Raw genomic sequence first — 20,634 nt, forward strand, 5'->3', positions numbered from 1 at the left:
GATGGTATAGGAGGCCTCTCACTAAGTGTACAATCAGAAATCGTGCCGCCATTACAGAAGTTGCTGAAAGCAGAAATGAGGGAATGCATTCAAGTTATCTCTAAGTTGTTTGCATTTCAAATGTCTTGCTATAGTACTTACATTGAATATTGACAAGCATCATGCAAAAAAAAAAATACGAAGAATAGAAACGGCACAAATACGGCTGAATATAGGTACAGTTAAACCTCGGTATAAACAGACATCAGTACTTATAACGAAATTCTCGATATAATGAAGTATTTACCTTTTCATAACATCTTGTCCAAATAAGACCATGTATTTAGCACCTCAATGCAATGAAGTGTGTTTATATGCCATTTCAATACAAAGATATCTCGCTTCTGCTGCAAAGGAATGCCGAGACAATAAATGGAAACTTGTGAGGACGCAGATGGTCAAACGGTTGAATTAGAAGTTGCTGCTTGCGAACGTACTTCTCAAATCAAGTGCAGCGCAAGAAGAGCGACTGCAGAAGTGGAGCTAAGCATGTTCAGTAGAAAGTCCAAGTGCAATAAGATTCTATCATGCCTTGCGCACTTTGGGCTTTAGATGCGAGTGAAAGTGTGTGAGGGTGAGGAAGACAGATGGTGGCTTCACACACGAGTGCCGCCTCCCCGCGTGAGCTAAGGGAAAGAGTGGAGGGGAGCGAGATCGCGGTAATAATCAGTGCAACAGTGCGTTACGTGTATACATTGGCTTTGCTCGGTCTGTCCATGGGTCTTCAATAATGTTAGCAGTGCATGTACCCGAGTAGCCTTTGAGGCCCGTTCTGTGCCGTGCGTGTTCAGGGTGGTGGGGGCACGCCGCCCGGCCCTCCGTCGTCGACCAAGGACCCCAAGTTCTGGCGCAGCCTGGACACTAGCGAGGGCGGGGGCCGTCCCCTGTTCCGCACCCAGCGCAGCAGCTCTATGCCGACACCTCGGTCACAAAAGGGGCCGCCCGGCACGGCCGAAGGGGATGCTGCCTTGGCACCCCCGCGTTCGTCCCGTGTGTCTGTCTCGAATGAGGACAACGTCCTGCTTGACCCCGAGGTGCTCACAGACTTCCCCACTCAGGCCCTGGTGCTCACTGTCCTCGTAAGTGGTCCTCATGCTTGTTCGGGATTATTTACTGGGTACAATAGCATTTAGGTAGCCCATTGTGTCAGTCGCATCGAGCCTTGGATTGAAAAGCCGTCTAGGTTCAGTTTGATGGCTCGACTTACAAAAAGGCGAGAGGACAGGTTATAATGCACACCGAATGGTTGGTGCAAACTGTGACGTAGTTCAGTGAGATGACATGGTGCTGAGGTTGCAGTAGTAGAGTGGAGACGGCACACATGGAGTGATGTAGTGGGGACAGAGTGCATGCGTAAGCATTGCTAACTTTGATTCCCGCAGCACATAGAATCTGCATGATTTTACTGTAGGTGGACTCCTTCGTGCTATGAAACCGACTCCTTTTCACTGCACTGAGTCACTCCCACCAATTGTACACTTGCACTTATTGTCATTGTGAGGCTGGCTTTCCCTCGTAGCTGAGTAGCCTAGTGGTCGAGCGCATCACATTTTGCCATTGTAAATCGTAGCTTAAAAAAAAAAATTGCATCGTTTGGCATTGAATGGTTCTGAATATAATGGGAGGCTCCTTCTCTGGCTTTTATTCCTGGGAAGCGACTTGCGCTCTATTTGTGCACATAAAGTATACATATTAGCTGTAACAGCCATATTCTGCCTGCATTGACCTATGGGGAATGAAATTTGGATCGCAACAAAGAAACTTGAACGGAATCTCGAGACTCTGCAATGAGTGATGGAGATGAAAATGGAAGGCATAGTAAAGAAGTAGAATATCGGCAATGTCGATTGGTGATAAAGTGTGAGCAGATGATGCCAGTTGAGGTTAAGAAGTGCAGTTAGGCAGGTCGCTTGATGCTTAGAGAGAGAGAGACAAAGAAGGGCAAAGGAAAGATAGGGAGGTTAATCAGAGATTATCTCTGCTTGGCTACCCTGAACCCGGAGAGGGGCACAGGGACTTAGGTAGCTCAAATAATTAATCGCGTATCTGAGGGGCACTAAAGAGAAGCACTGAGCCAGTTCAGACTGATGAAGTAGTCTTTCAGAGTTCTACTTTCATTATTTTAGCAGTAAGAGGTTGATCATTCAAGAGAAAATGGAGGTCAAAGTTTCATTGTCTTATCTCACACCGAAATACCAGTGCTGGTACAGTTAAACCTCAATATAATGAAATTCTTGCTATAACGAAGTGTTTAACTTTTCATAACCTCTTGTTCATAGAAAACCTGCATTTAGAACCTCAATATAACAAAGCGTGTATGTATGCAGTTTCAATATAACGAAATTTCACTTCCACCGCCAAGGAATGCCGAGGCAATAAATGGAAACTTCTGCGGACGCAAATGGTCAAATGATTGAATTACAAGCGTCTGCTTGCAAATGCACCTCTCAAATCGTGTGCAGCACGACAAGAGCGATCGACCGCCAAAGTATTCATGTTCCGTATAAAGCCCAAGTGCGATAAGATCATATCGTGTCCCGCACACTTTGTGCTTTAGGTGTGAGTGAAAGTGTGCGAGGCTCAGACAAGAAAGAGGGTGGCTTCACGAGTGCCACCTCCCCGCACAAGCAGAGGGGAGAGAGAGGGAGGAGAGCGAGATCTCGGTAACGCAATTATGCACGTGTGAGCGGACGGGGTGGAGGGAGTGAGGTGTCATAAGTTGGCGCTCGTCGCGATTTCTGGCACACGTCGCGGCTGCGGTTGCGCATAGCTGTAAATCCGGCTGAGCGCATACACAGCTGTGCACTCTGCTTTAGAGGTAATCTGCAACATGTGAAAAGAGCGGGCATGCCGAGACGACATGGCGTCATGGTAGCTGTCTTCCCGCACGTTTAATGTTGGAGCTTCCGTAATCTAGATTTTCTGTGACCCGTTGGAGTGAGAGGCAGATGAAGCATTCGCTCCCCGCTGCTGGCGCTTTTCGTTATAGCGTCGTCCCAGTGCGGGCAATGCCATCAGCTGTGGTGGCGCAGTACATGTAAAAGCGTTGCTGGCTTTGCTTAATTCATACCGCCAATTTGAAGAAACTGTCGACGTGGCATGAATCCATATTGTTTGTCGCCGACTCCCAAATTCATCAGAATAAATTTTTTCTCATTCAAATTTGCTTTCTTCAATTGGCCAATAATTTGGAAAATTCTCCAGCCCCATTTAGTACAAGAAAAATCGATTGGCGACTGTACTTGTTTGCATATAAGGTCGAATTTCAACGCAAACGAAATTTCTATATAACGAAGCAAATTGCCGATTTTACCTACTTTGTTATAGTGAGGTTTAGCTTTGCCTCAGAGTGAACTCACAGATTTCAGTTCTTTTTTTTTTGCATGTTGTTGCTGCGTTGCGTAATGTTCTTAAAATATGACTATTTCCATCCTTGGCTCATTTAGAATAGAATGTATTCCCTCTTTACCAATGGAATACATTCTATTCTTTAACTAGGCCCATGCAGACAGTCGAAACAATGACATCGCAACAAACTGGTGTGGGGACATGAAAGCAACTTTGCCACCACCCGGCTTTTGTTGTTGCATCCAGTCTGGTTTGCAACCATTTTTTCATGGTAGGAGCTCATTTTTTGGTATTGTGGAAAGGTAATCTACTGATACAACTAAAATTGCTATTTCTTTAGTGCCCTTTAATATCTAAGAGGACGGGTGCCAAGGGAAAGGGCGGGCAGGCAAAGATGGCAGAGAGCCAGAGATGGTGACGAGCGTACAAGCGGAGTGATTTGCGGATTTGGTTCAAGCAGCACAGGGGTTATTTGAGGTCTCTGGGAGGGAGTTCTCTCTCGGTGGGCTTAATTATGATGATGATGATGACGATGGTAACATGCGATATAGTGAAAGCTTTGGCTCCTTTAACATTGCAGGCGACCCTTGTGCGTTTTGCGACGGATGAAAACGAGACGCGCATCCTGTACGAGTACTTGGCCGAGGCCTCTGTGGTCTTCCCCAAAGTGTTCCCCGTCATGTGAGTATACTGCAGCTCCTTGCAAGCAAAGCAAACAGTGTGCACTGCTTACACTTACTTCGCCATGGCTACCTTCGCATAGTTGGACAAGGGTACACGAGGTCAGAGAAACTGAAAGTGGCTCGAAGTGTACCTGGATTACTTAGCATCATCATATGTCGCCTTGAAGAAGACAAGTCCACTTGTCGAAACATTGGCTCCTGCTTTCACCTTGTTCTCGTTTTGCTCATCGGCTTAGCATCATCATGTACCATGAACATCAATTCAGATAAAGAAGAAGTCAAGAACAACCAGGAGACAACATTGCATTTGCAGGTTTGCTTGTATTGGTTACATTTGCTTCATACAGGCTCCAAGATATGCATTCAGGGCTGCACCATGCCAGCAAGCCAGCTACAGAGTGCGTGCTCATTGCTCGCACTACAAGTGTTCCAATCTCCTTTAATAAAGTGAATAGCTTTCTTGATGCCGTGAGCTATTCTTCGCTTACATTGACAATCATAGTCAATGGTTTCTTCATAGTCAATTAGTTTTTTTTCCTGTTTACATTTCAGTTTATGCTGATGGTTTGTTTAGAGAATGCTTGCCACAAAAGGTGCACTTTCATAGCTTGTAAGAGTTGTTTACAAGCACAGCAGAACCTTCTTCATACGTCTAGAAAAAGATGTAAGATGTGTACTAACTAGGAAAACATACAGTCTGAAGTCACTAAAAGCATGGCAAGCTCAAAATCCACATTGCAGCACAAGACGCCGACGGGCGCCAGTCTGGTGGGGCCCGAGCGGCCAGAGACGGGCGTTGTTGTGTGTGCGGCTTTGGCACACTTTCGTTCGTGCTCCTCCAATTTGGCCTGGGTCAGCAGCTTCTTTGGGCAGAGCATTTTGGTGGAAAGCTTTGGTGTGCCTGCCCTGTGAGAATCATTGCGGCACGAGCTCGTGGGGCAGGAGTGACCCAAGACGTGCATTTTCGTTTTAAGACAGCAATGGGAAATCGAAGCAAAATTCATCTGGTGGGCAACACCGGAATACGATACCACGATGCTGCCATGGCGCTCGCTTCACACTGCCTGCAGCAAGGAACAGTGGCACGTTTGGGAGTTACCATGTATTACAAACATGTCATATGCTTTCTACACCACACACACTGTGAAACAGAGAGGTGAAGATGCATATTGCAATGTGTTGGCAGCAGCAGCTCTAGATGCGACATTCGACTACCCAGAAGGAGATTTGCTGGTAGCGGAATAGGAGTGCATGGTGTCGTTTTCACATGACACAGGTGAGCGAGCACTGTGGGGAAGCTGCCATAAGGGTCACGTACTGTTCTTGATCCCGTATGCCTTGCACCTTTTCTTGTTTACATGCAATCTAGTGGCCAAAGAACATATCATACGACCACAGCTTGGTGATATACTGAACGTTGGTGCTAAAAGAAAGTGTTTTCCAGAAACGTATTGACCGGTAAAAAGTATGTATAACTGTATTGGGTAACCTTTTACATTCTTTGTTGCCAATGTTGGCACCGGGAAATCGTACGAAATGGGATCGTATCACGTATCAACAAGCTTCTACTGTATATAGCAGCACATTTTCATTCTTTTGTTTCACTGAAGCTGCATAGTTGTGTGCATTTGTAAAATGTCAACTTACTCATACAGTGGCTTTCTGAGCAGAGCGTTGCAAAGTGCAGTAGACTTCTGTTAATCCGACTCCAATTAATCCAATATTTTGGTTAATGCATTCTCAGCCGAAGGTCCCGGCCAGTGCCCATGCATTTATATGGGCTCAAGCTTTTGCATTATTTATTGATTCATTTAGTACATACTGCAGACCACATTGTGGTCCTTCCAGGACGGACAGACATAATTAACTGTAAGACTAGACATATAAAAGTACAAAGGTGCATAGATACATTCATATCTACACTGAAAAAATATGTACTTCTCTATGATATATTGTTCACAAAATAATTCGTGATAAGGTCAAAACAAAGCCTTAATCAGTCCGTTATTCCCGATCGATTATGGAAAGCAGAAGAGGGAGCAAACAGAGCGATGTAATTTAGATAAAAGCAGATGATGAGTGACAATAGGCAACTAAGTGTTGCGCACCAAGGGCAAGGGTATTTGAGTGACAAGGATTTGTCGTGATCATTCAAGAGCAAGAAAGCTGAAGAAAAATATGCACACATTCAGAAAAGAGAGTCACATGTTGTACGGTGCGGCCAGAGAATTCCTTTCGGAAATAGTCCATGGAAAGAAGGAGAACTTGTCCTAGCATGGTATTAGTCTATCATAGTGTTAGTGTAGAATAGGTGTTAGTGTATCAGGACGATGGTGTTGTGTATTCCTTGTGGAAAGAGGGCTTACATATAGTGAAGGGTCCAGAGCCAATTTGTGGTTAATTAGATTATATAAAAAATCTAGCCGGTATTTCTGTCTTCTTTGTTCAAGAGAAGGAATGTCGTTGGCCAACATGAACTCTGACGGCAAGTCCAAACTTATGAATTTGGAATGAATAAAAGGAACATTCTTTCGTACAGAAATACAACTTTCTCTCATTTGTAAAAAAAAAAACAAACAAAAGATTTACTCCAATGCACAAAAGTTGTGATAGATAAAGGAGTCGCAGTTTTTCCCGAAAGGCGAAGCATCGATTACGATAGCAGATTAGTAGACAGCTATACGAAAAGTAAGAATAGTAGTTTTATAGGCCGTATAAACTTTTAAACATTCATTTACTAACTAAATTAATGAGCATGGCATCACGTGCACACTAGCAAACATGAGCACGTCTCATTCAGTGACCACGGAAACTCTTTAAACACTGGAGTGAGGAAGTGCGGTAGCAGGAGAGGGAATTGATCTTTGTGCGGCCTCTCGCTTCGACACGACCTACGCGACGAGAACACAGCGCAGAGTGCTTTATGCGTAAAGTCTCATCTCCATCGCAGATGCCTTACGAGATAAAGGCTGCGCGGCCGCCGGTGTAGAACGCCTCTCCTATTTGCACCAGTCCCGCACGCCAGTTTCAGAAACTCGGAACGGCTGTGATGTGGCCTGATTTCTATCCGTCTCCGCAGACGTGATTGCTTTCCTTTTAATTGCGGCATCGAAATGAACTCGGCAGGTCTTTGCACTCGACACTTCCATGTTGATAGAGCAAACACAGAAAGCGGGAAGACGATGGTGCACTAACCCAAGCCAAAGGAAGCATTGCCTAAGCACATGTACTGCAGCACATTGAGGAAGCTACGGCAGCTAGGCTCGAAGCGCGTACAAGGCGGCCATTGTGAAATGTCGATGGCAATATGGTAATGCAGATTTAGGGTCTTACTCGATTCTAATATGCACACAATTTTAGGACCCTTTTTATCAAAAAAATGAAGTGCACATTAGATTCGAGTAAATACGGTAAATCACTTGCAGAAGGCAGAAGAACATAAGTTGTCAATGTGAAGGTTCCATGAAAAATTGCTAGTGAATGTTACCCCAAGGTGCTTGTAACTCTCAACTTGCTTTAATGGAATAGATCCCATTTGATATGCATACTCCAGGGGGTTCTTTTAATGCGTTATGTGAAGAGAGACAGTTTTATCTGTGTTTGCAGCCATGCCCCATTCTTTGGGCCACAAAAATATATTATTCAAGCTAGAGTTAAGTTCCCTCTGATCTTCCATGGAGTTAATAGTACGAAATGCAACACAGTCATCTGCAAACAGTTGCATTTGTGTCCCAGGTTTGACGATGGTAACAATGTCATAAATATATAAAAAAAGGACAATTGGACCTAGGACATTGCCCTGGGGAACACCTGTAGTGACCGGTAGATATCCTGAATTGTGATCATCTACTGAAACATACTGTTGGCGATTATCCAGATAGTCTGTAATCCAAGTAATTATGATCTCTAGAAGGTTAATGTTTCTTAATTTTAGAATTAGTTTTTCGTGAATTACCTACCTTACTGAAAGCTTTACTGAAGTTCAAGAACACAGCATCAATTTGACCATTAGCATCCAAAGCTTTGGCAAAGTAATCGATTACTATTACTAATTGCGTGACATTGAAACAGCCCTTTCTGAAGTCATGTTGAGCACTTGTTAGTATAGAGTTTTCTTCTAAGAATTCATTGATGCAAGTTGAGATTATGTGCTCGAAAATTTTGCAGCAAGATGATGTCAATGATATGGGGCAGTAATTTTGGAGCAATAATCGGTTTTCTTTCTTAAAGACCGGAACAACTCAAGCCATCTTCCAGTATTTAGGCACTTTTGTGCATAACAAAGATGCTATGAACAATGTAACTAAAAACTTGACAACAGTTTTGGCATATCGCCAAAGGATCACATTAGGGACGTTGTCAGGACCAGGAGTTGTTTTGGTTTTTAAATTGAGTAACATAACAATCCTAGAGTCAGCCTTCACTGGATAAGTCAAACTTGAACAGTCGGCACCCACGTTCCTGATCCCTAGGTGACCCCCATAGTGACCCCTATAGTGACCCCTTTAGTGGCAGCAGCCATCTCGGTAAAGCTTAGGGGACACGGAATGTGTTGAATGCACGTCATCTCCCTTTGAAAACGCCTATTATCGGCTCGCCGTAGGAAGATTCTCAAGCAAGAACCATAGCTTGCGTTGTCTGATTACAGTATTTACCCGATTCTAAAAGTAATATTTTTTTCCAGAAAATTGGTCCGAAAATTGCCTGCGCAGTGCTAATGAGACACAATACCAAAACCGCCTTGTTGGCGTTCAGGTGCTTTACCGCATATCACTGATGTACCGCGGCGAAGCTGATTTTAAGAAACTGGCCACCATTGTGCAACAGATGTTAGACCCTTGCCCATTTTTTATGCTAAAAGTTGCATTTGATTTGGGGCGTGCTAGAATCGGGGAAAATACTGCCAAATGTATCAGTGGTGTGGTTTGACGTCTGTGCCTGACCTCTGTGCCTGAGCATGGCTTATTGTCCCCCAATGCAGTCACAGCCTGTTGGACGCCAAGATCACGACGGTGCTGTCGCAGAACCATGACCACATCATCCTCAGTGCTGTGCAGTGCATCATCCAGAACATGATTGCCTGCGAGGACAGTAGCCAGCAGCAGCTGCACTACCTACAGAGTGCGTGTGCCTTTACTCCCTAGAATCCATTCTCTCACCGCCGCTATGGTTCGTTGTGTGTAACATGCCCTGCTTCTCTTTCATGACAGCCTGCGGCTTTGGAGGACTGTGGAGGTTTGCTGGTCCCTTCTCCACGGTCAGTGTGATCTTGTATTCGTTCCACCCACTGTCCAGTGTACAAGTCCCCGATGCTTCCTTGTTCTAGACGAGTTGACCGAAACAGCATGCACTCTTTAAAGGCCAACTGCGACAAAATTTCTCTTTGGCTAAATTTACTATAAGTACCTAGCGTATACTCTCAAAGAAATCGTGGCAAAGCTGCAGGGCTGGTAGTTGCCTAATTTTGTTATTAGCAGCTATTAAACAGGGCCTATGCTGACAAAGCGTGCGCCTGACAGCAAAGCGGTAGCGATGTGGATGTGGTGAATATTGAAGAACTGTAGGGGACTGTTGAGCTCTCAGTTGTGCCTAAGCAGCCAGGTGCAATGCTCGCTTATAATTTGCGAGTACAGGCAGGCCTCTTGGCTTGCGTACTCCCCTTTGCGCCCGTGATTTGAGCTGTTGCAAGAATGCCGATGCGTTGCGTGGCCGTCGGGTGCTTGAATACGTACTCGAACATGAGCAATGGCTGTGCAGTACACAATGCTGAGTAGAGGAAGGCTGAACACATCTTTCCTGTCCCAGCTTTCAGAGGAAAGGCTTGCACCGCAGCGCAGCAGGCAAGTCCAAAGCAGACGAGCCAACGTGCGCAAAGCATGTAACCTGCATTTGACAAAGTTGCACAAGCTACATTTCAACAGCACACTCACTTACCCATCAAGGTCTGCTGTGCAAACGCTCTTTTCAGGTGACCATTGTAAGTACTATAAGCCGCAATGGTTCATGAAAACCAAAGGTAACGTTCAAAGGTAAGTTGTATTCACGGGCGATATTCTCGTGCGATCGTTTCTGGTAGCCCATCATCTTCAAGACATTTACCGCGTCTCTGCATTGAACGTGTCGAAGTAGATGGATGAAAGCCTTTCAGACACAGCGCCAGAAACTAGAGGGAACCGCATGCTGCATTTCTCACGAAGGAGAACATGACGCGGCGCCAAGCCATGCAGGAATGCAAATGCTGCCAGAGCGAAATGGCCGAGGCTTTACTGTGGCTTCAGTGCAGCCTCTCTGGCTCTTGGTTTACGTGCACTTAGCGCCGAGCCTCAGCTACTTATAATCATTTACTGCAGATGCCAGGAGTTCTGTGATCGATCGACAAGTTTGGCATATTCAGCGTGCCGGGCACGAGCCGGTGAAGTTGGATACATCACGCCGGAGATGCTAAGATCGCTAAAATTTTACCCTGCAGTTTAAACATGACCTGCAGCAGTGTGGCGATCGGTTGTTGCCGCAGTGCAAGTGCTCAAGTGCACAGCAAGCGAGCACTTCCTTGTTTGTCGAAAGCACACACTCAACACGCTTGCTTCAGCGAACCTGAACTGTGTATAGGCCAGTACGCTGCCGATCAGGCAAGCTAGCGTCCGATGCACCCTGTTCCAGCTGCTCCGGCATGCGATAGGACATGTTCTATTCCCATGCCAGCCATACTAGATCGTAGCTCGTCCAATTTTCATCGATGCAGCATAACTACGCCATGCGTGGAACGCGTCCGTGTCAAGCCGGACTATAGCCACACCTTTACCTTGGCTTCCCCAATGCACTTTTCTTTGAGTTGAGGCAGAATGCATAGAGGCACTGCTGTTGAACGTAAACATCAAAATGAAGAAAAGCGGCTGGATTCGGAGAATACTTCGCATTAAAAGAACATGGTGGGAGCACTTCGGGGTTCGCACAGTGCATGAAGCAGCTAACAAAGTATACTTACTCTGCGGCCAGCAGACGTGTGGGACATATTTCCTGATACACAGAAACGATATCCAAGCGAGGGAAGCACACGACCCAGGTGCTGGTTCTCTACACTCCGCATAGTATGCCACTTTCAGTGACAAGTAATGGCGACATTTTTTTTTTTTTTCAGTTTCGGCATGAAAACACTTCTTTTTTTGCCCGTTTCATGAGCTGCCCACTTGCATTTCAAGCAAAGAATTTCCCATAGAGGCTACTGTATGTCTAAATTATCTGCAATGGGCTTTTGACGTGGTCCATAATATCATTGCACTTGGCCTTTAAGCACACAACTCTGTTTGGGGTGTTGTGTGCATTTCCTCGGTGATATTAAAATCGTTATGTTAGTGCAGACTCAGTCTGCTGATTTTTCGGTGCAGGATACATTTAGGTAAGTAATGCCAGCGCTGATGGAGACCAACGTACTAGGTGCACAATGTTGAAGAAATTCATGTGAGACAGATTGCAGTTGTTATTGTTGTGGAAGAATAGTACATTGTTACAGGTGTGGCTTTGTCAATGGTGCAGGCCTTTGTTACCAATGCTCTTTATGCAGTGGCTTTACAAGGTGTGCAATGATTAGTTGCATATTTATCACTAGTGGCACAAAATGGAAGATTAAACCATTAAACCGTTAACCATTAAACCGTTAACCATTAAACCATTAAACCGCTGGCCTTTCACGTGGAAAATGAGCGCGCAGTACTTTGAATAAGTGTAGAAAATAGCCATTGACTGCCTACCTCTTATGGTCCTCGTGCAGAGCCAGACTAACTTGGACAACGCTGAGTTGTTTGTCAACTGCCTGGAAGCCATGGTCGAGACGAGCCTGCCGGCCGACGAGGGTGAGCTCAGCCAGTACCCCAGCTCCCTGTCGGTGGCTTCGGCCATCAACCTCTCTTCTTCCATGAGCAGCCTGACACTGGCCTCTCCCACCGACAAGGACGGCGGGGCCTGCTCGGACGGGGGTGGAAGTGCACCCACACCCGGATCGGGCGCCCCGCCCGACCGCGCCCGCTCAGCCTCCCAGTTGTCCAAGCAGCGCAGCTTCAAGTGCAAAAACCCCAGTGGGTCGGGGGCACCCAAGAGTGGACGTACCTCGCACTGAACAGCTGTCAGCTGTGGGACCCTGCGACAACGGTGCAGGCTGTGATGTGATTACCTATCGTTGGACACCCTTACTCTGCAATGCCAGGCAGGGTAGCCTGCCCTGTGAAACGTAGCCTACGCTCCTGGGATGGGACCAAGGTGTCTGTTTCTGGCAACATCCCACCGCACACCACTAGCCAGTTCACCTCGTGTCGTGTCGAGGCAGCTGCAGTCTCGGTGGTGGTACCATATCCAGGTCACCAGATCTCTCGGGAACTAGGGTGAGACGTGTCTCAGCCTCTGGTTCAATGCTCACTTTAATGTGTGAGGCAACCCTCGGCTCGTGACTCAGCACTGATGTCATCGGCCTCATCGACAGAGGTCTAGGTGACAGCGAAGTTTTGGCGTGGATGTTGTCTTTGTCCTTGTTGTACTGATCGCTACAATCGTCTTGCCAAGGCCATCCAATTGCAAGCTACCTTGCAACTGTTTTATCAGTGGCAGAGTTTCAGGTAACAGGTTTGCCATCCCTGGAACGTAAATCCTGGCAGCTGCATCTCGTGCTGCAGCAGTGGTGCCGCAGTCTGCTTCAGATGCCATCGTACCGTGTGTGAGAGCTCGATGCTCTCGTTCGTTACGGGCTGCTATTCCAAATTGCCGCAGTCATCTCTTTCTAGCTCACTACTAGCTAGCCCAGTCATCACGGTACTTTGTCATCTGCTGATGAACCCTTGACATGACATCATGGCAAGCATTCTCGCATTCCATACTGGAGTCATAGCTCCGCATGACAGTCTCATTTAATTCATGCCACAATGCATTGTATGACCCCATTTTTCGTGTCGTGGGGAAGCACAGCTTCAAGCCCTAAACAGCTGCCCAATTAGGGAGCAGCTCGTTGGTTCTCTTGCAGGAATACAGCGTACACGCTACTTACTATTGAAACATGCACGAGAAACAGAAAAGTGTCCCGGCTTCCATTCGGAGAGTGTACTACTATCCATGTCTGGTGTGCTCGGAATGTCTTTATGAGGGCCATAAATTTACCACTCTGAAGAAGACAGGATCCTGACCAGTCACAATGATCGCCGTCTGCAGACCTCGCTTTCCAAGCAGACCTAGCCAAAAATTTTCTGCATTTAGCAATTGGTGGCATAGTGCCCTTACGCAGACTTCTGCATTTATCCCTGGCTGAAAGGTCGAAAATGTTGCTCCTTTGAAGCAGTTCTTCAGTGGACCGTGACCATCACTAGAAAGCTCTGGTATCCCAAATGTCAGCTAGTCTGGGGAGCCCACTGGCGAGGTTCTACTGACACAAGTTTATTCTGGTATTGTTTGAAAGAAGCTCAGGCTCATTTCTTATGCCTAAAACCAAATTAACAAAGGCACGTTATCGTGACGTTTTGCATCTTGCACACAGGATTCTTCTTTCGGACAATAACCAAGGATTATTCTTGCATGCATTTTTTTTGTGATGCGATTGACAAAGCGGCTCGGAGCTTGGCTTCTTTCAGGTTGGCTGGTAACAGCTATGAAAAGGTCATTGATGACGACATGACCAATGGCCGAGGCAGAATGTGCTGCAACTCTTGTCAGATGTGCCCTTGTGGTGGTGTTGTGCAAACAGCACTTGTCCCAGCCCTGTGTCATTCCGAGACGACGGCCATGTTGTCACCTCTCGGCTTCCATGGGGAAGGTGTTGAATTGGGAGTGTACAAGGGTTTGAATGTTCAGATCCCTCTCCAAGAAAGCTGCCAACGCTCTGCGTTGGTTGCGGCTCCAGACTTATACCACAGACGAGGAGGATGAACCTATACTCCGTATTGTACACAGCAGACAATGCTACAAAGGCTAGAGAGATTTGTGCCACTGCTCTAAATCATGACCAAAAAGTAGTGCGTCACAAATGAGAGAAAGACATATGGAGGAGAAAAATAAGGGAGGAAAGGCAGGGAGGTCGGCCACACACATTGCATGTGTCATACTCTCTCTCAAAATAACATTTTTATGTCACGATAGACAAGGCAGTGGACTTCCATTAATTCAACTCCGGTTAATTCAATTTTTCGGTTAATTCGATCCTGACCGAAGGTCCTCCTGGCTGGTGCTAAAGGTCCAAATATTCATGATTTTGATCCTAAAATTGGCATTCACCCAATAAGTTGAACTTAGCCAGTTCACATGCATGCTGACGCCAATAACAACTCCTTTAGTAGCAGCGTTTGTCTTGGTGGAGCTTAGGAGACAGTGAATGCGTTTAACGCACGTCATCTCACGTTGAAAATACGTATTATCTGCCTGCCCTAGGAAAATTTTCAAGCAATAATGGTAGCTCAAAATGTCTGATTACGGTATTTACCCGATTCTAACAGGCGCCTTTTTGTTTTCCAAGAAAATTAAGGCGTAAATTGTTTACGCGGTGCAGTCAAATACACAACCTAAACCACCTTCACGGCATTTGTACACTTTAACGTGACTGTATTGCAGAGAAGCTTTAAAATTGTGCAGTGAAGCCAACTTTAGGATATTGGGCACCATTCTAAAGAAAATTGGATGGGCATTAGATTAGAAGCTTTAAGTAATTTCTACATTAGTTTTCTGCTACGTACACACAGAAAGGGGGTGCGCATTTGGTTCGAAGATGTGTGAAACTCGAGCAAATACTGCCAAATGCAATGTGTTTTGCATTTTTTTTTTTCTGCATCTTGTTCAGTTCAACCCGCCATGTAAAATTCAATAATTTTTGTCGGTCCCATAAGGGTCACATTAATGGAAGTCAACTGTATAGTTATTACACGGAAGGCGTTGCAGTCCTAAACTTCTTTACTACTAAGCAAACGAAGCGACGCATCTCTCCAACTAGCAGCCACAGTGGACTGCTTTTGCTCACGACCAAAACACAGTACATTTCATACTGGAAGAACAAAGGTGCGCAGACAATACGGGATTTGACATAACCTCATGTCAACAAGTTGTAGTTGTAATGTATGAAGTGCGTGTTCCGTAGAAGGTGTTGCAAATCACAAACAACTGTGCTGCGAAATGCGGGTAGTGATACTTCAGTGACTGCACTACTCACTGCAGCATTGCCTGTTAAGCATAGAAATGTATATAGTGTTGTTGCGTGGTCACGTTTAAAGGGACACTAAAGTGCAACAGTAAGTTTGTTTGGTCTGACGGTATAATCTTAGAAGATGTGATTTTCATTTACCTGCTAGAAAGAAAAGTCAGTCAGCAGAGAATGGGTGAGAGTTTCCCTCCTTGGAAGTTCTTGCGTTGGCTGCAGTATGTTAGTGGGACATTGCAGGTTTCACATTTTTGGGGCCATCTTTATTTTGGAAAAATGAGTATGTCAAGCCTTTTGTTGCTGTAGAAAGCAGTGTAATGATGTTATATTGATTAGCTCTTAGCTGGTGCTGAGCAGGTGCTTTAAAAAGTTCATGATGCGGGAAGTTCAAGATAGCATTTGTTGTTCTTGCATATATTCGGGCTTACCAAGACTTTGCTCGCAGTTAGACCAACCTTTATGGTATTCCACTTCAAATTATAATAATTACATAAGTGTTATAATCAATTTGGCTTAACCTAACCTAACAGAATTAATCTTTAATGTCTCTTTGATTGATAGGAGTGCTACTGCCTATGCATGAGGGCATTGTGATAAGCTTTGCTGCTGGGTTCCTGCTTTCTGCAAGGGCAGTGGCCTTCGCTACTTTTATTAACGGGTCCCTGTTTTTGTGCAAGTGACAAAAGTTGCTTTTTCAGTGGTTTCCAATACCGCCGCACAGTTCTAAGCCATGGCTCCCACTAGGCCCAAACTCTATCTCGTTATGCGTCTCGTAATGATCAAGCGGAGCGCACTCGCAGACCTGGTTTCTCGCATGAATTACTCCTGGCCTGGTGTGTCTATAGCTTCCAGGATTTCTATTCCCCAATGGCCTGGTCTGGTTGGGCAGACTTAAGAAACTCCTTTTTCCTGCTTGATCTGCACAAGCAAACCTCCAGAGATAGGAGGCACGGCCAGGGCAGGACCACCTCCATGGTTGTGAGATGTGTTTTATCGCTACGCCCAGCTTTTCATATTGAGAGCACCTAAGAGGATTGGCAATGGGCCTGCGATTGAAGGGACACAAGGTTGGGGTATACTAGTTGAGTTTAAACAAAATGCACATTGAAAGGAAGTTGCATAGATGACTAAATTGGGTAGAAGTGCTACTCGACGCTTCTAGATTACTGTCAGCGACCCCTTTTGATTGCGTGCTGCATCCATTTGGCTAAACATGTAGCCATCACAAGACAGATCATGGAGACACGTTATGTGCAACATGCCCACTGGGATTGGGTGTGTTCTGCCAAGGCACACATGGACAAATATTCAGAGGCTACCCTTTGTGCTGGGTGGAGACAGCTGTCACCCTGCCACGTGACAAACGAAAATTTCCTATGTGACCTAATATTTTTTCATGTCCTGGCATATCTACTGCCACCTATTCAGATCTATTTGATTCACACTGAACACAGCTGTGGCACCACCTAATCGGCAGAAACTCAAAGGGATTGCTTGAGTGTTGGTTGCTAACCTTGGAGGCCATCAAGTTCCAGACTGTCCGTGTCAGCTGCATGGTGGTACGAGCAATGGATCTTGCCTGTCATCTGCAGCAGACATCAGAAATGGGTCAGGTCTCTGTGGAGCACCAAGAGGCAAATATCAAGCTGGTAATAATCTAGAGATGTTGGTAGCACTAATGTCATGTTATAGAATTTTCTTTATTTGACTCACACTCAACAGCCCTTCATTTAGGCCTCAGTGGTGTCGATCTCACCAGGAGGCAAGTCTAAGCACTCTCAAAATATGGCTCTATTCCATTGATGGCATTGCAGTGCCTGTTGTGAGCCATATGTTGTGCCAATGGTAGCTGTACCATGGAAATCCAAAGGAAACATCTTTGCTTGACCAGCTCGAAACTATATGTATGCTTTGGCATAAATGCAGTCGTTATGATATCCTCTTCGTTTGCGTCATTGGATCACGCATTTCAAGATGTACCATCTTTACTGATCCCCCATCCTTGTGCGCTTTTTATTTTATTTGTGTCCTGCATATGCTGAAGAGGTGTTTGTGTCCACACAGTGTGTCTGGGTCATTGACAGTTGGCGTGAGGATGACATTGAAAAGGCTGCCATTGGTCCAGCACATTTTTGAAAGTGTGGACCCAAGGGGGTCACAGGTGCTGTACCCTGTCAGTTGGCATTGAGACATCACTTTCCACAGCGTTGGTGCAAACACGTTTTCCAGAGAGTCATGAGCTTTGGAGACCATGCTGTCTCTGTCGTCTGGTGCTTTGGTACAGATCAACCTAGGCATGAAATTCAAGGAGTTGAGCTGCAGGTTATGTGGTGCATTCTTATCAAGGAGCCAGTTTCTGTTTTCCTATCAACTCTGGTGGTGTTGTTTTCTACACAGTACAGGAACATGGCTTATGCTCCTTTGCAAGCAACGCATCTTCACGACCTACAGGCGAGCAAAGTGTGCTGTCGAGTTGCTTTCATTGTGGCTCGGACCATTTTCCTGCCACCCGAAGTGGTCTCCAGAGTCAACAGTGACATATACAAACACAAAATGAAGAGTACAAATAGCAGGGAGTTTTCATGAAACGAGGCTGTGATGTTTCATAAGTGGCATTCTGTCTGTTGTTTTAATTTTTTTTTTTTCACATAGACTCTGGCAGCCAATGTTGTTGCTGTCCTAGGGGTGCAGTCAATGTGTGATGATTGTATAGCCCTGTGGTTGCGCTTTGCACCATCTGAGACAGATGTGAGAATTTTATTTCCCCACCGCCGCACAATTAACAGAGCCCCGCATTCCTCAAGCCTCACGCTCGATGCTGTTAAGTGTTGAAAGAGATGGTGCATCCGTGTGCACACCAAAGGACACAGCTGGAGGACAACTTTGGTGAATGGTGCGCAGTCTGGCACAAAGCGGCAGTCTTTTGTCTGCTTGAGCCGTGCTGCGGCTCTCGCCCTAGAAAGTGCGACGGTCCTTGGTCGACTTGTGATGTGATAAGTTGACACCCTCTGCCAAAGGAGCCGTGCACGAAAGACACTCTGAAGGACAATTTTTGGAATGTGCTTTCGACACAGTGCGTGGTGTTCCCCCGGCTGCAGCGTTGACTCTCGAGCATTCATTGGAGGACGAGTGCGCATTGTACCACGTGCTTCTCACACTCTGTGTTCATTCCCCCCATTTCTTTTCGCTGTTGTTGTTGCTGTTGTTGCTGCCTTCATTGTCATCAATGTTGATGATGTGACATCATGACTCGGCGTTGTTTTGCACGCTGTGTCTTCATTTGGGTTTGCCAGTTTGTGCGCGAGAGAGACGTTGATTGCCTCTTCCACTTGCTGTGGAGAGAGAGAGAATGTGTTCTAATTTATTGCGTGGTTCTAGTTTTTACATCTTTCTACGAAAAAAGGAGACCTGCTCCTGTAGATGTGCGTGAGTGGTGGGTATGTGTGTGTGCGTGTGTGTGTCTAGGACATTCGTGTTGGGTGTGCCCGTGTCCCTCGGCATGTGCTTTGCCCTGGTCTCTGCGTGTGTTGCCAAGTCCCCGCAGAATGTGCTTCACCTCTTGGCACTGAGTATGCACATGCTCAGCATGTGTGTCATCGACACCGCACACATTGCTGCAGAGAAAGAGATGGATATCATTGACTGTTTGCTTCAAACAATGTTCTTTTGAGAAAACCGACCCCCCCCCCCCTCCCCTCCTTTTCTTTTTTTTTTTTTTGTCTTCATCTTGTGTTGCGTACATTTGTGCCGAACTTCTTTTTTGTGTGCCGTTCCGTGTCCTGACCACTCAGTTCTGTGGAGGACAGTGTGCCGTAAATTGAGGGCTGCCCTTTCTCAACTTATTCACCCGTCTTCGCTGGAGAATCACAAGATGGCATGTTCTGCGAGTTTTTCTGCATGTTCATACAAAATTCTCTTCATAAGGTGTGGTGGATGGGATGTTAGAGAGAGAAAAAGAAAGTGGTTAACATGCTCGTTTCAGACGTGCACTCTGCAGTGCTGTGAAAAAGAAAAATGCTGTGATGGTGAGGGACGTTTCACTTTCTGAGAAAGCATTTGTAGGCAGTAAGGACGTGCTGACATTGTGCCATCCTAAGCTTAGAGCTGGAGCACTGTCTAGCACGTTCTTTCACTCTTCCGAGATGCATGAGGCTTAAAACGTGTGACTGTGCCAAAACTGCCAAGCAAGATGGCATAAAATGTCCACACTGACTTTTGCACTTACCACTTTTGGGCTTACCACTGCTTTGTTTTGTGCTCAAATTTTGCATCACGATCACATTTCTTAGTTGGTTTGCGTTGTCCAACGAAAAACTTCGTTTTGTTGCTTACCTCGCTTTCTTGGAAACAGGGAAAAACCCACAAGTGACCCGCTACATAGACTTGAACTGGTTTTGCCACCTCTTGGCAACAAAAGGAAACAGCTTAGGTAATGGCTCTGGCAGAATGCATTGCCCGTTGAGCTGCTTCAGTTCTGTCTTATGAAAATATTTTGTGATCTCATTCAAAACAACAATACAAAGGAGAAATTTCACTGCGAGCCTGCAAAATTGACTTGCTGCACCTGCTATCCACACTGCTTTCTTTAGTTGCCGAGATATGGCCAAACCAGTTCGAGTTCATGCAGCAGCTGTCTCACGTGCGTAGGGAAGTGGCTTTTTTCACTTCTTTTCAGATGACACGGCCAACCAACGATGTCATGTGGCTTGTGAAATTTTACTGCAAACAAAGCAGCAGCAAGTGCAAAATATTTTGTTGACGTTTGCATAACAATGCAGATCGCTGTAATTTGAGAAATGTTGCAAGCGCCTCACTGTTCCCTTTCTATGAGCGATGATCCTGCAGAATGCCTCTCGTCTGCAAAAGAATGCACTAGGACAGGACACGTGGTTATAGTTGTTGGGCGTTTCAAGGCTCTTCATTTGACAAGGGTTGGTACGTGCGCTGCTCACTGTGCTGGCAAAAGAGCATTCGTGCTCTTTTAATCTGTACCACCTTCTGGGCGTGCTTGGACAAGAGAGAACTTCGGCACAAATTTGTTGTGACGGCTGCGCCCCTTTTATCACGCGTAATGCGTGCCGTCATGAGCTTCTGTAGTGTGTGATCTTGTGCTGCCCACGGAAATTCCACAGTGATGGAAGTGTCTATTTTTTGTAACCGTTCCGACTGGAACAGCCGCGTTGGTTGCTGTTAAGTCCCCTTTCCCGTTTTCCAAGTTGGCCAGTTGCGTATACCAAAGCACCACCTCTCGTGTTGTCCTGCTGTTCCGCCCTTCTGTCGGGAACTGTGATGGGGAGTCGGCGCACTGCCAGGCCTTGTGCCAGCATAGTGCGCCATCTCAGCAGCTCGTGTATTGTTAAATGTATATCAGAATTAAAGTCATATCTTTTATCCAGGGCTGCA

At 45.9% G+C, this 20,634-nt stretch overlaps 1 protein-coding gene across 6 annotated transcripts in view; it reads left to right on the top strand.

Annotated features, from left to right (window-relative positions):
• Nf1 (neurofibromin 1) overlaps positions 1-20,634 on the top strand; it is a 175,105-nt gene extending 154,471 nt beyond the window's left edge. For all 6 annotated transcript variants that reach the window (XM_065431661.1, XM_065431663.1, XM_065431662.1 and 3 more), the window contains 5 exons: positions 831-1,118; positions 3,968-4,068; positions 9,052-9,191; positions 9,281-9,327; positions 11,839-20,634. In XM_065431661.1, coding sequence (XP_065287733.1) covers positions 831-1,118; positions 3,968-4,068; positions 9,052-9,191; positions 9,281-9,327; positions 11,839-12,183 — 921 coding nt within the window. In that variant the 3' untranslated portion in view covers positions 12,184-20,634. The remainder of the gene's footprint in view (positions 1-830; positions 1,119-3,967; positions 4,069-9,051; positions 9,192-9,280; positions 9,328-11,838) is intronic.

The sequence above is a fragment of the Dermacentor albipictus genome, chromosome 2 (assembly GCF_038994185.2).
Source record: "Dermacentor albipictus isolate Rhodes 1998 colony chromosome 2, USDA_Dalb.pri_finalv2, whole genome shotgun sequence".
NCBI lineage: Eukaryota > Metazoa > Arthropoda > Arachnida > Ixodida > Ixodidae > Dermacentor > Dermacentor albipictus.